We start from the raw sequence: 13,883 nt of genomic DNA on the forward strand, positions 1-13,883 counted from the left end.
TTTAAAGAGATATATACATTCTTATACAACATAAAATTATTAATTCAAAAAAGTAATACTAAATATACTTACACAATAGTAATTAATAAAAATAATCCCATAAAAAATTAAATAAAATAATACCTTTACTGGTTGCTATTAATATAGTGATTTAAAAAGAAAATCTCAATAAAGTGGTTTAGATTGTTTATTTTTTTTAAATTCATATTTGAGTTATTATCTAAATAAATGAATTTTTTTTAAAGCAAAATTTTGTAAATAAATGAATATTTTGGGAATTTGGGAAAATTATAATCATGATTCATGAAGCTCTAGGAAGCTCCGCTCTCACTTACTCTCACTTGCATTGAGCCATTTTCCCTTAATTGTTAGTACTCGTTTGGATTGAGCTTATCAGCGTCTGCGTTTGTGTCTGCATTTTTTTTTTTTTTTTGAAGCACGTTTCTGTGACAAGTGGCTTTTCCAGTGGGTCCCATGCATTGTTCACAGGACCTATAAACCTTTTTTTCAACAAAATTTTCATTAAAAATGAGTCCCAACACACTATTCACACATTTAAAAATTATTTTACTACAGTGTTTTCAGTTTTCAATTTTCAATTTTCAGCAAAATAAGCGGTATCCAAACATACTCTTAATATCACTTTTCAAAGCTCTATTTGTCATTTACAAGTCTCATAAATGAAACTCTCTCACTTTGGAAGTTCTAGAGAGTAGAGACGACTTAGACAAGCCTCGAAGAAGAGAGAAAAATTATTAGTTACTTTCGGAGTACCATAAATACATAGTCCATCCTCTTACATGAATGGTAGGTCCTACCATGAATTTAATTAGTAGAACCCACCATTTATGTGAAAAGAGGGAGTACGCATTTATAGTACTCCGAGAGTACACAATAATTTCTCAGATTTCAAATGGTAAGCAAATTAACTTCCACTTCGTCCACCATTCTACCAAAGCTTGGATTTTTGCTTTCTTCTTCTTTTTCTCTGATTTTTTTTCCCTAACAAATCATTTAGTATTGATATGAGATTCTACTGTCTACTTCTCCAGTTTTTTTTTTTTTTTTTAACCATATCATTTCATTGTCAAGTTTATGTTTGAAATAAGATGAAAAAATTCAGGGGAAAAAAAAAAAAAAAAAACTCAAAGTGCATGCTGGCTAAATGAATTGATTTTTTTTTTTTTCAAAGCCAAAATCTATTACCGGCCGAAATGGCTGGAACGTCCCAAAATTTGACATGAGGTGAAACAGGAGGTATTATGGTACTGGTTTGCATGCTGATACAAAATATTCTGAGCGTTCCGGCCGAAACGGAACAAAATCAATAAGAATGGTTTATACACCCTACCCATTGTAATGCCATGACTCTGTTCACCTACCAGGCATAAACACATCCAAAACAAATGGCTTCACTTTACTCTAATGCAATTCCTTTTAATCTTGTCCTAGTTCTTAGTGTAGTTTATGTATATATATATATATAGAAAACCACACTACAATCAGTCAACAGCAGCAGATGGCTGTAAAGACAAGAAAACAACTCATCCCAAGCCTAACTTGGAATAGAATTAAGAATCCTCCACACAGCAGAACACCCTATTCTGAAGGGAGTTCTTGAATTTAGTATTGCCACTAACTTTAAACCTGACAGCATCCCTAAAAACCTTACTGATACAATCCTCAGGAAGAAGTTTGCTACCAAAAATTCTCCTATTTCTCTATAGCCAAATCTTATAGATGGTAGCAACAAACACCACCTTTCTGATGGTGTTTTTCTATCCTTTACCTTTTAGGTCATGTAAACCTCACTCCATGACTTCATCCGAGCTGTAAATCTGGTTCTTGCACAAACCCATCCTTAAAATATGCAGTCAAATTCTATTAGAGTTCCCTTTTATCTTTGAACCGAGTCATATTTCCGGAAATGAGTGCCTCCAATCCACTTAAACAGAGTTTTATTGATAAATTTAGGAATTGGGATCCTCTATATCATCTATGTAGATGGTAGCAACAAACACCACCTTTCTGATGGTATTTTTCTATCCTTTACCTTTTAGGTCATGTAAACCTCACTCCATGACTTCATACTAGCTGTAAATCTGGTTCTTGCACAAACTCATCCTTAAAATATGCAGCCAAATTCTATTAGAGTTCCCTTCTACCATTGAACTGAGTCATATTTCCGGAAATGAGTGCCTCCAATCCACCTAAACAGAGTTTTATTGGTAATCAATTCTCAGTGTTCTGTATCAAGGTTTGCCCAAAATTCTCATAGCTCCCATCTATCATCTGCTTTAATCAGATATTTCAGTTCAAAATTGCTAAAAAAATGCAGTAATTTATTTTACTTACATTTTTCTTTTTTACTAACAATAATTTACATAAATTCAGAGAAGAAAAATTGCATGCCAGGATGAAATTTAGGAATTGGGATCCTCTATATCATCTATGTATGTGGGTACCTTTAAATTCATGAAAAAGTAAATTTCTACATGAAATAAAATGTCTCCATTTCAAACAAGTGAAAAGGATCTGATCCAATATTCAAAACATCTCCATCAACATGAACTTACCATTTGAAGTTCATAATCACATGGCACTTCATGATTTCATGTAAATTACAAGTATGTCTGTTTAAGAGTCAAGACAAAACTAAGAACTGATTTAACTATAAGCATTTGAAAGAAATTATCCTTAGCAAAAGTTCTTATATCATGCAAGTAAATGCACAAACATAATACTCTCAATTATTATACGAAACAACAGAAGAGAAAATATGTGATAGAATGAATTTCTAATTAGCTTCTACATGGCTTGCTTCAATATGTTCCTCCAGTATTTTCTTTTCACTTTTAAATCTGCCAATAAACTCTTATATACTTAACTACCTCCTCACAGCACCAATATGAATACCTTTCAACATACTATGAAGCATGTATTCCTATCTTACACATTCCATATTGCTTATTTGAGTTTGGCTGAAAATGTTCCTTTCACTAATATGATTAGTTCATCTCTCATCAGTGGACAAGATCAACTTTTATATGTACATCAAATACATGAAGCTTCTTTTGAGTTGAACTTAAGATTTATGCTTAACCTAACAAAGTGAATATCTAATTAGCTTCCAATGGGCTTGCTTGCATACGTTCATCCACTATTTTTTTTTTTCCTTTTCTTTTTAAATTTTCCAACAACAACGTACTTTCCTAGTAAGAACAATACAGAGGATAAAATCATGTGTTCAATACTTATACACCTTCTCATGGCACCAATATGAATACCTTTTCAAACATACTTCAATTTGACTTAAGCATCAATGTATTCCTCTCTTAGCTTTCCAAGCTCTAGATGAAGAACTGATATAAGATCATTTAAGGTTCCTACAATGATATGATGTTGAAAAAAAGCCACACACTATCATTAACAAGTGCAAGAGCGGATTCGAACATAGATTCCAACAACAAGCTATAATATTTGACAACAAATTAGCTATGAAACCAAAAAAAAAAAAAAATGTGTAAAATTTCTAACAACAATAAAAAAATAAGTTCCAACCCCAGCATACAAGTAAGTTGTCATGTTCTGTATAAATCACTAAAATCCACCATTTGATCATTTACATTACACAATACATACCAATTTTGATAACAAAAACCATTTCCCCTATTCTAAACTAACAATCAAAATCTAAAAAGAAAGAAGAAGAAGAAAAAAAATACAACATACCATTCAAGCACAAGCCCCCAAACCCCCCACAAGGTCAAGAAGAACATTGATTTAGCAAGGAATCAAATCTCTCATCCCTCACCACACACCCATTTCCACCATAGATAACTTTCAAAAGAGACACAGCTTTTCCTTTCCCTTTCCCACTCCCATTCTCCGCCACGTCAGCAATCCCTTCCACCACACCCACACCCAACCCCATTTCCCTAACTTCTCTCCCAACCTTCTCACTCCCACACCTCACCAAATTCAACAAAGCCCCAACTGAATTCTCCTTGATTCTCATACTAGAGCTCGTTGCTCCATCCAACAAATCCACCAACAACCCAACACCCGAGACTTTTCGAAACTCTTCTTCGCTCTCCTCACACCCGGCTATTTGGGCTATAACCGCCGTGGCGTCTTCAACTACCCCAACCGCCAAATCCTTCATGACCAACGAGAACAAGGTCCCAACCCCACCTAACTCTATAATCGTCTTTCGATTCAGCGGATAAAGCGCGATCCCAAACAACGCTTTCAACGCGTCCTTCACCGACCTCGTAGGAGATCCGACATGTTTCACGATATCTATCAGCGAATATATGATGTCCCGCTTCGAACCTATGATGGGTCGGTACTCGTCGACAATGAGGAGACTGTGGAGTGTGGCGGCGGAGGACTGTACGGCCGATGCGTACGACGTGGAGGCGTGGAGGCGGAGGATGTGAGAGATGGCGTCGAGGAGGCCGCGCGTGGACATTAAGGTGGCGCGTGAGGAGATCGAGAGGTTTAGGAGGGTGGCGGCCGCGTTGTCCTGTGAAGAATGGGACGAAGAGTAGAGAGTTTCGGCCAAGTACGGAACGGCGCCGGCCTCTGCTATTAGAGGTCGGCTCTCTGCGTCGAGCTTTGTCATCAGCCGAAGCTCGCACAAGGCGTCGACTCTGGTTCGTTCTGACACCGAGCCCAGCTTTGTCACAAGGGTCTTTACCGTTCGGCGCTTCACTTCCATGGGTTTTGGGGTTTCTGGTTCTTTCAGAAAGTCTTGGGCAATTTTTGGTTTTGGTAATGATTTGGGTTTGAGTTTGCGTATATCCATAATGTTGTGGTGGTGGCTTATTTTTGAAGATGAATTGAATAGCATGATGTATACAACGAAACACAACAACGAGTGTGAAAAGGATATAAGAAAGAGAGATGCGACTTTTGGCTCATTTCAAAGGGTATCCACCTAACTATATGAGGAAATGACCAAAATACTTCGTATTTTGTCATGTTCTTACGAATGCAATCTTGTGTATGGGGATAAGCCTATTATTGAATTTTCATTGTTGCCTACCATTTTAGTCGTGTATGTATAACAGAAGTAGAAAGTAGAAACTACTAATCTTGTAATGGATGTGTGTGAGAAGCTGTTTCCCGTGCCTTCAAACTTCAATGGAGGAATTGGTAAAATTGCAAAGCACGAGCTTGATGTTTGTTTTTTTTTCTTTCTAGGTAATAAATCCACACGGTGCCGGTAGAATAAAGCATTAGACTAGTAGTTTGTTGGAACCTGCCACATAAAAGCTTCTGATGTGTATGTATATGAAATAAAATCTCACATTTAATCCTTTCAAATCTATAAAAGTACTAATGTTTAAAAATTAAAGGACAAATTACCACCGCATATCCTTGGTGCGCTAATCACTCCACAAGTATAAGTGTTGTAAGGTGTGAGGGGCAAGAATTGGAGTTCAAGTCTCTAAGAGGGAACTTCACACATATATACACTTAGATTAAGTTAAAGTAGAATTCTATGTTATAAAAATATTTAAAAAAAAAAAAAAGCAAACAAAATCATTGCCCAAAAATAACATTATTATCCTCTAGACAAACCAAAAATCAACAAGATAAATTACAAATTCGGTCTAAGAGATTAACCACAAAATAATCAAAAATCAAAACAAATAAAACAACTCAAATCCCTAAAAATTTTATCTTTCTCTCTGCTCTTCGCTTCTCTCTATCTCTCATTCTTTCTCTGATTCTCTCCACTGTTCTCAAATGCTCAAGCAAGCTTTCTCCGCCTGGACCACCTCTCTCAACTGCTCAAGCAAGCTTTCTCTGCCTCTCTCATTCTTTCTCTGAATCTGATTCTCTGCTCTCTGCCTCTCTCAACTGCTCACCGTATGTCCGTATTAGGTATAAAAAATTGGGCACTTGGCTTTCTCTTCATTTTATTTGTTAAGATAATAAGATTGGGCGTATTTTGTTTATGGTTGCCTGGACGTTTCACGTTTGTTTCGGCCTTCAAGTTTTTTATTTTATAAAGCCTGCATTTTTTTTTTTTTTGGGTTATAGATAGGATTTGTTTTGTGTTTTTTTGTGGGTGGGTCTTATTAATAGCCTTTGTGTTATGGCTGTGCTTAAATTTTTGTTATGCTTGTGCTTAATTTTTTTTTTTTAATTTTAATCTTGTGTTTATATATATATATTAGTTAATGGTAATATATTGAATAAGTCTTTATTTATGCAGGTTGAGATTGTTAAAAACTTATTATTGTTCGATAAAACTACAACAATACTTTTATATAAATCAAGTTTTATTTCTCTTTTGCTTTACACTTGAAAGCTATTTTTTTATTTTAGTCTTTATAAATATATTGTTTGATTAGAAATGTCTACTAGAAAATATGCATCTGGATATGAAAAACTTAAAAAAAGAAAAAAAAAGAAGAAAAATTAATTGAGTCCCAAAAAGGATCAGTGAATAAATTTGTTATTAGTAATAAACAAAATATAACACAAAATTTAGATGAAAAAATAACAAATGAGCAAGAAATTCACCAAAAAGAGTTACAAGATAATGAAATGATACAATTGCAAGATAACAATGGTGTTCAATTTTGCAATACAACAAATCTTGATAATGAACTTCAAAATAATTTAGAAGAAAATGAAAATAATGATGAAAATGTCACAAATGAACAAGTTCACCATAATGATGTTCAACTAGAAGAAAATGAAAATAATAATGACATGTTGAATTATATTCATTCAAATATTTATGATCTAGGTAATTGGAAAAATATTGACACAAAATTAAGAGATTTATTAGTAGAAAGAGGTCCAATTAGAGATAATGATATAATTTTTCCTAGAGGTGATGACACTAGACATTTTTTTACTATTCATTACACTTGAATATTATCAAAGGAGAAGCATGATAGAAAATGGCTAGTGTATTCAAAAGGTACCGACCAAGTATTTTGTTTTTATTGATATAATTTTTCCTAGAGGTGATGACACTAGACATTTTTCTACTATTCATTACACTTGAATATTATCAAATGAGAAGCATGATAGAAAATGGCTAGTGTATTCAAAAGGTACCGACCAAGTATTTTGTTTTTATTGCAAGTTGGTTAAGTCTAAATGTACTGGCCAACTATGTAATGAAGGACCTCGAGATTGGGAAAATATTAGTTCTAAAATTAGATGTTATCGATTGAAAATGAGATGTTAGAAGAACTTGAATACAAAATTTTAATTAGTCAATTTGCATCTCAAAAGGCAAGAAAAATAGATTTTAAATGAAATATATTATAATATAAAAATATTAAATAAAAATTAATTTAATTAATATATAAGTATAAAAAAAAACCCTATTTTTAGTTCTTGTCTTAGGCCCCAAAATTTTAGTCATTGTATTTTGGCCAAAATTTTAGTTATCTACTTGTGGTTAACTCAAATAGAAATGAGACTAAAGGTGTATTTGGATACCGCTTATTTTGCTGAAAACTGAAAATACCGTAACAAAATAATTTTTAAATGTGTAAATAGTATCGTGAGACCCATTTTAATGAAAGTTTTGTTAAAAAAGAGGTTTGTGGGACCGTAAACAGTGCACGGGACCCACTAGAAAAACATAAATTTTGCTGAAACGTGCTTCTAAAAAAAAAATGCAAACGCAAATGCAGTGCTTTTAGCACTATCCAAACAGGTACTGAATATATAATTTTGCAACACTTTTATATCTCTCTCTTCAAAAAACACAAAAAAAAAAAAAAACATAAAAATATAAGATCAAAACGAATCAAGCGAAATACTTGCATCATAGGATTTCAAACCACAAGTAGGCGACTTAAATTTTGGTAAAACCTTAAATTGATAAAGTGTCAAATTTCAAACCACAGGTAGGTAACTTAAATTTCGGTTAAACCACATGTGAGTAAGTTATATATTTCCAAAAATTAGAAATGAGAAAGGTGAGGTGTTGGCATCGATGACATAGCTTGCGCCACTTCCAACAACAGTGGCTCAGGTAGCAGCGAGGAGAGCTACGGAATTTGCACTTGAACTTGGTTTAAACAGAGTTATTTTGGAAGGAGACTCAGAGGCTATATGCAAGGAACTCCAAGATCACAGTCCATCTCTAGCTTTGCATGGACATATTCTGCAGGATGTCAAATGTTTGGCAGGAGCTTTTCAATTTGTGGGTTTCTCTCAAGTACACCATCTAGGAAACAATGTAGCTCATGCATTGGCAAGAAGGGCTGTTAGGGAACCAAATTTAATTGTCTGGATGGAAGATGTACCACCAGACATTCACCATTTTGTACAGGCTGATTTAGCCAATATTGAATAATAATAATAGCAAGCTTCATTTCTCAAAAAAAAAAAAATAAATAAAATATGAATGCTTAGACCTATATTTTTAACAATTTATGTCCAAAATAAACGGTTTTTCAAAATAAACTATGATATTTCCTAGAGTGTGTGTTGCTTAACAATGATATGATATTCATAAAAAAGACCATGTATAAATAAATAAGTAATCAAACTTTAATGTATATCTCAATTGAAATAGAGTGTCAACCACAATTGATAATAGATTATAAAATTAATTTTCAAAATTGTAAATTTCTTATATGTTTTTATTATTTATCAAATGAGTTATCCAATAAGTCATTTGTAATTTTGTTTTATATTTGGAATGTTGATATTGTGTAGAAATAAAACTTGTGTATTTGTTTTACTTATCTTTACGTTATTTTGTTTTAGATAGTAATGTTAGGATTTGTATAATTTTAAAATTATTGAATAAGTTATAATAAGTTTAACTGAGTTCATTCTTGATATAAGTGGTAAATTCAAAATAATGCATTTTACATCAAGTAATTTGTTGCATAACTTTCCAAATGATAAATACATGTTGTTTTCTTTATTATAAATAAATAAATAAATAAAAAATCTTGTGAAAAGTACGGGTCAACCAACCCGACCCGACCTGCAACCCGATTGATCCAAACTTGTTTTTAACCCGCTTAAAATGACATATTTTTACCCGTAACCCATTTGACCCGCAACCTGATTAACCCAACCCAACCCGACCCGACCCGACCCGACCGTTTTGCCATGTAAATATATATGGGCAAAGTTAACAAATGTTGCCCTAGAGATTTGGTTTTAAAAAAATAAAAAAGTTTTACCAGTTTTTACATTTTTCATAAAAACGATATTAAAATTTTTCTAGAATAGTTTATCAACGGAAGCCTAATAGGCACCCATTATATGTGTGTGTGTTTGAATTATTTTAAAGATCAGAGCATTTTGGAATTCAAGACACAGAAGTCATAGGATCCGACTCGAGTCCAATAAAATTATTGCACTGTATAATAGTGAACCAACAGCTAAGATTAAAAGTTAAAAGCCCGCTTTTAATTTAAGCCCTTGGATTAGAAAAACTTTTAACCTTCAATTTTTTTTTTTTTTTTTTTTTTTTTTTTTTTTTTTTTTTTTTTTTACTTTTTCAACCATCAAACTTTACATCTAACAAACTCACAACTCACAATAATTGCAACGCGCAATAATTGCACGGATCTAAATCTAAGACTCACATACATAAAGAATTCAATATGTTCCTTTCTTCCTATTAATTAACTAATATGCAAGGGGCTTCATAGCCTCTATTCCCTTCCAGTAACTAATTAAAAAAGGTCTTACCAAAAAAAAAAACTAATTAAAAAAGGTAATATTTTATACGCCCCAAGTGTACCACTACAATTAAGTATCTAATAAATAATTATATGTACCTATAGTTTATAACCAGAAATGGTCCAACATAAGACTATTTTCAACCACGAGCTTTATATTCAATATTTTCTTTCTTATCTTTAGGTGTTATTGTTATCTTTTAATTTACGATAAAGATTAGTTACACGGTTCTATCATTGATAAAAGTCATCAGTACATGTTTGCATATATTGTCTTAACTACTCGTATCTTGATATTAAAAAATTATTTATTAGGCGAACAAAGTGATTTTGAAGAAAAATAATATCATATTGATTATTGTACACGATAAGTATCATTGATTAATATATTAGCAAATATTCACAGACATTAACAAATTATTTATTAGGCGAACAATGTGATTTTGAAGAAAGTACTACCATTTTGTACAAGATAAGTATCTCAATATAACTTGATTAATATACTAACAAATACACACACACACACATATATATATATATATACCAATGAAAAAAAAGTATTGATTAGAAGCACCTTATCGACTTTGATCAAAACTTTCATTCAAGAGTTTATGAATGGTTTACCATGGGGAGTTTGTGTCTTTGTGAAAATACCAGTAACCTTATCGAGATCCCATCCAATATTCAGCATACATTGGAGTATGTTGTAATTTGATCTCATTATTTTAGGAGACAAAATTTAGTTACAAAATTGGTTGTACCTTAAGGCTACAAACTCACTCAATAAAATAAATACTATAACATATTTTGAAAATCTAACTGTTGAATTGCATGTTTTTTACGCCCTTAATACACATGTTAAATTTTGTGTCAATCGGATATCATTTATTATATGATCTATAAGCTTACATTTTGTGCATAATTTTAAATTACAAAAACTTGCAATTTAAAAAATTTATTGATGATATAGCTATTGATCTTTAATTTTCTTGAAATTTTGCAAGCATGGAGGATAGAAGAAGAAGATGTAATTTCATGGTGGATTTGTCAAAATTCACATCCAATAAAAAGATATTAAATAAGTTTGTAGCCTAAGGTTACGACTAATTTTGTAACTAAACTTTGTCCTTGAAAAAAATAAAATATTACTCTCTTGTTAGAATGATTATAAGAAAATGGATGAAAGTAAATTAATGATTTTATTTATGGGGATGATAAGGAGGAACCAGGGATTTAGATCCTTTAGGGCTAAGGTAATTCTACTATAGAGTTTTAAAATCTTTATATATGGTCAAATGAAAGGTGTAATTTTTTTTTTAATACAAAATAGAAATTCTACTCTAGAATAATCTAAGTGTATATATGTGTAAAACTCCCTCTTGAAGAGTTGAACCCCAGCCCTTCCCCCCCCCCCTCCTCAAACACCCCACAACTTTCACATGTTCTCACTACCAATATCACTTTTATTGTGTCAAGAGCTTTGTAGCACTTTATAATGTTTCAACAAAGACGTGTAGGTTTCAAATTCCCTCATCTTCTATTATAACTATCAAATTATAAAAATAAATAAATAAAATATCATTTTTATTGTATGCTAAATTAAGGTAATTGCGGGAAAAAATTATAATAAAATTTTGTGTCATTAAATTTATATAGGTTTAAGACAAAATTTCCAATGCACCTCCCTTCTCATTCGTCAAATTATTAATAGGAAGAAACAGAGACTTATGAAAATACCATTTTGGTCACCTATATTTTGAAATTATTGTCAATTTAGTCAAAATGTTTTGGTAACAGTCCATTTAGTCCATGTAATTTTCAAGTTGTAGTAATAGTATTTACATCCAAGTCATTCAAATTAAAAATAACATGGACCAAATTTACTATTATAAAAATCATATTTTCGTAAAAATATTCATTTTAAGTCAACAAAAGTGGTCACAAAGGGCACGGGGGACCATGGTAGGCGCTTGGCAGGCCTAACTCTTTATGCTTTATCTAGATACTGTTTGACATATCAAGCACGAGTAGGGAGTGGGACACTAGGTTGGAATGTCAAAAAAGGCCTTAGCCTCTCCCACTACCCACACCCAAAAATTAAAGTAGCCTAAGAAAAAAAATAGGAGGGGTCAATAAGCAAAGAGATTAGTCGGGGGAAATGGAAAGCAATCGTTGTCACACTTGACTCTAAATTCACTCCTTAAAACTTGTCACCATCTTCAACCCCCAGCAATCACCTCCATCGCCCCCACCACATACAGTAAACTTCCAACTTCTCCTGTGCCCCACCACACCATTCTTGCCCATTCCACAACAACTCACTTCCCATTGGTAAACCAAAAGTCCAATCCCTCTTGATGAATTTTTTGTTTTATGTTATACGGTTATATATGGAATCACGAAAACGTATCGTATGTGTATTATGTACACTCTCTCACATTGTATGGACAATATGTGAGAGAGTGTACCTAATAGATGTCCCGTTTCGAAACTATGATGGGTCGATACTCGTCGACAATGAGGAGACTCTGGAGAGTGGCGGCGGAGGATGTGAGAGATGGCGTCGAGGAGGCCGCGCGTGGACATAAACGTGGCGCGTGAGGAGATCGAGAGGCTGAGGAGGGTGGCGGCTGAGTTGTCCTGTGAAGAATGGGACGAAGAGTAGAGAGTTTCGGCCAAGTACGGGACGGCGCCGGCTTCTGCTATTAGAGGTCGGCTCTCTGCGTCGAGCTTTGTCATCAGCCGAAGCTCGCACAAGGCGTCGACTCTGGTTCGTTCTGACACTGAGCCCAGCTTTGTCACAAGGGTCTTTACCGTTCGGCGCTTCACTTCCATGGTTTTGGGGGTTTCTGGGTCTTTCAGAAAGTTCTGGTTTCTATGCAATTTTTGGTTTTGGTAATGATTTGGGTTTGAGTTTGCGTTTATCCATAATGTTGTTGTGGTGGCTTATTTTTGAAGATGACTTGAATAGTATGATGTATACAACGAAACACAACTACAAGTGTGAAAAGAATATAAGAAAGAGAGATGCGACTTTTTGCTTATTTCAAAGGGTATCTACCTAACTATGAGGAAATGACCAAAATACTTCGTATTGTATTTGTGTATGGGGATGCGCGTATTATTGAATTTTCATCGTTGCCTACCATTTTAGTCGTGTATAATAGAGAGTAGAAAGTAGACGTGGCAAAACGGGCGGGTCGGTTCGGGTCGGGTCAATTGGGTTGCGGGTCAAACGGGTCGCGGGTTGAGTCGGGTCGAGTTGACCCGTATTTTTCAAACAATTTTTTTTTTTTTTGGAAATAAATGCAATCTGTTAATTGTTTATGAGTTCCTTAATTGTGATTAGATTCTCACTAGTGATATTGTTACCAATTACCACTAAACACTTGAATTGATACCCAAATTTGGTGCAACTCTTGTTCCAGTTTTCTAGAAACTAATCTTGGTATAATCTTCAATCTATTTAAAATAGGAAGAGAAAATGAAGGTGACAAGTAAAAAATTACAAACTATAATGGAGTACATAACATATTAAGTAAAAAAGAATAAGTAAATATTTTATAAAAATTACACCTCAATCTCAATCTACTCAACATTGGTAAACGTGGAAAAACGTGCGGGTCGGGTTCGGGTTCGGGTCTGGTCAATCGGGTCGCGGGTCAAAACGGGTCATTTTTAAACGGGTCAATCGAGTTATGGATCAAACGGGTTGCAGGTCAAACGGGTCGGGTCAAACGGGTTTGACCCATTTTGCCATGTCTAGTAGAAAGTAGAAACTACCAATCTTGTAATGTGATCGTGATGATCTATGTGAGATAGGGATGTGTGTGAGAAGCTGTTTCCCGTGCCTTCAAACTAGATAGGGTGCGTGTGAGATGCTGTTTCCCGTGCCTTCTAACTTCAATGGAGGAATTGGTAAAATTGCAAAGCACGAGCTTGTTGTTTGTTTTTTTTTTTTTCCTTTCTAGGTAATAAATACACAGTGTCGGTAGCATAAAGCATTTTAGACTAGTAGTTTGTTGGAACTTGCCATATAAATGCTTCTGATGTGTATGAATATGAAATAATATCTCACATTCCATCAAAAAAGAAATAATATCTCACATTTAATCCTTTCAAATCTATAAAAGTTTTAACCTTTAAAAATTAAAGGGCAAATTATAACTTAGTCAGGGCTGACCCTTCCACTAA

General features: G+C 33.6%; 2 protein-coding genes across 2 annotated transcripts; both read right to left on the reverse strand.

Moving 5' to 3' along the window:
* Window positions 1-3,567: 3,567 nt before the first annotated feature.
* LOC115983398 (U-box domain-containing protein 11-like) lies at window positions 3,568-4,927 on the reverse strand. Its single transcript, XM_031106069.1, has one exon. The coding sequence runs from the start codon at window positions 4,853-4,855 to the stop codon at window positions 3,767-3,769; it is 1,089 nt and encodes a 362-aa protein (XP_030961929.1). The 5' UTR covers window positions 4,856-4,927; the 3' UTR covers window positions 3,568-3,766.
* A 6,981-nt stretch (window positions 4,928-11,908) lies between these two features.
* Window positions 11,909-12,524, reverse strand: LOC115984723 (U-box domain-containing protein 17-like). Its single transcript, XM_031107739.1, has 2 exons — window positions 12,158-12,524; window positions 11,909-11,967 (listed from the first exon to the last, which is right to left on the reverse strand). The coding sequence occupies exons 1-2, from the start codon at window positions 12,522-12,524 to the stop codon at window positions 11,909-11,911; spliced, it is 426 nt and encodes a 141-aa protein (XP_030963599.1).
* Window positions 12,525-13,883: the final 1,359 nt, after the last annotated feature.

This window comes from Quercus lobata, chromosome 4 (assembly GCF_001633185.2).
Source record: "Quercus lobata isolate SW786 chromosome 4, ValleyOak3.0 Primary Assembly, whole genome shotgun sequence".
In the NCBI taxonomy this organism is placed as follows: Eukaryota; Viridiplantae; Streptophyta; class Magnoliopsida; order Fagales; family Fagaceae; genus Quercus; species Quercus lobata.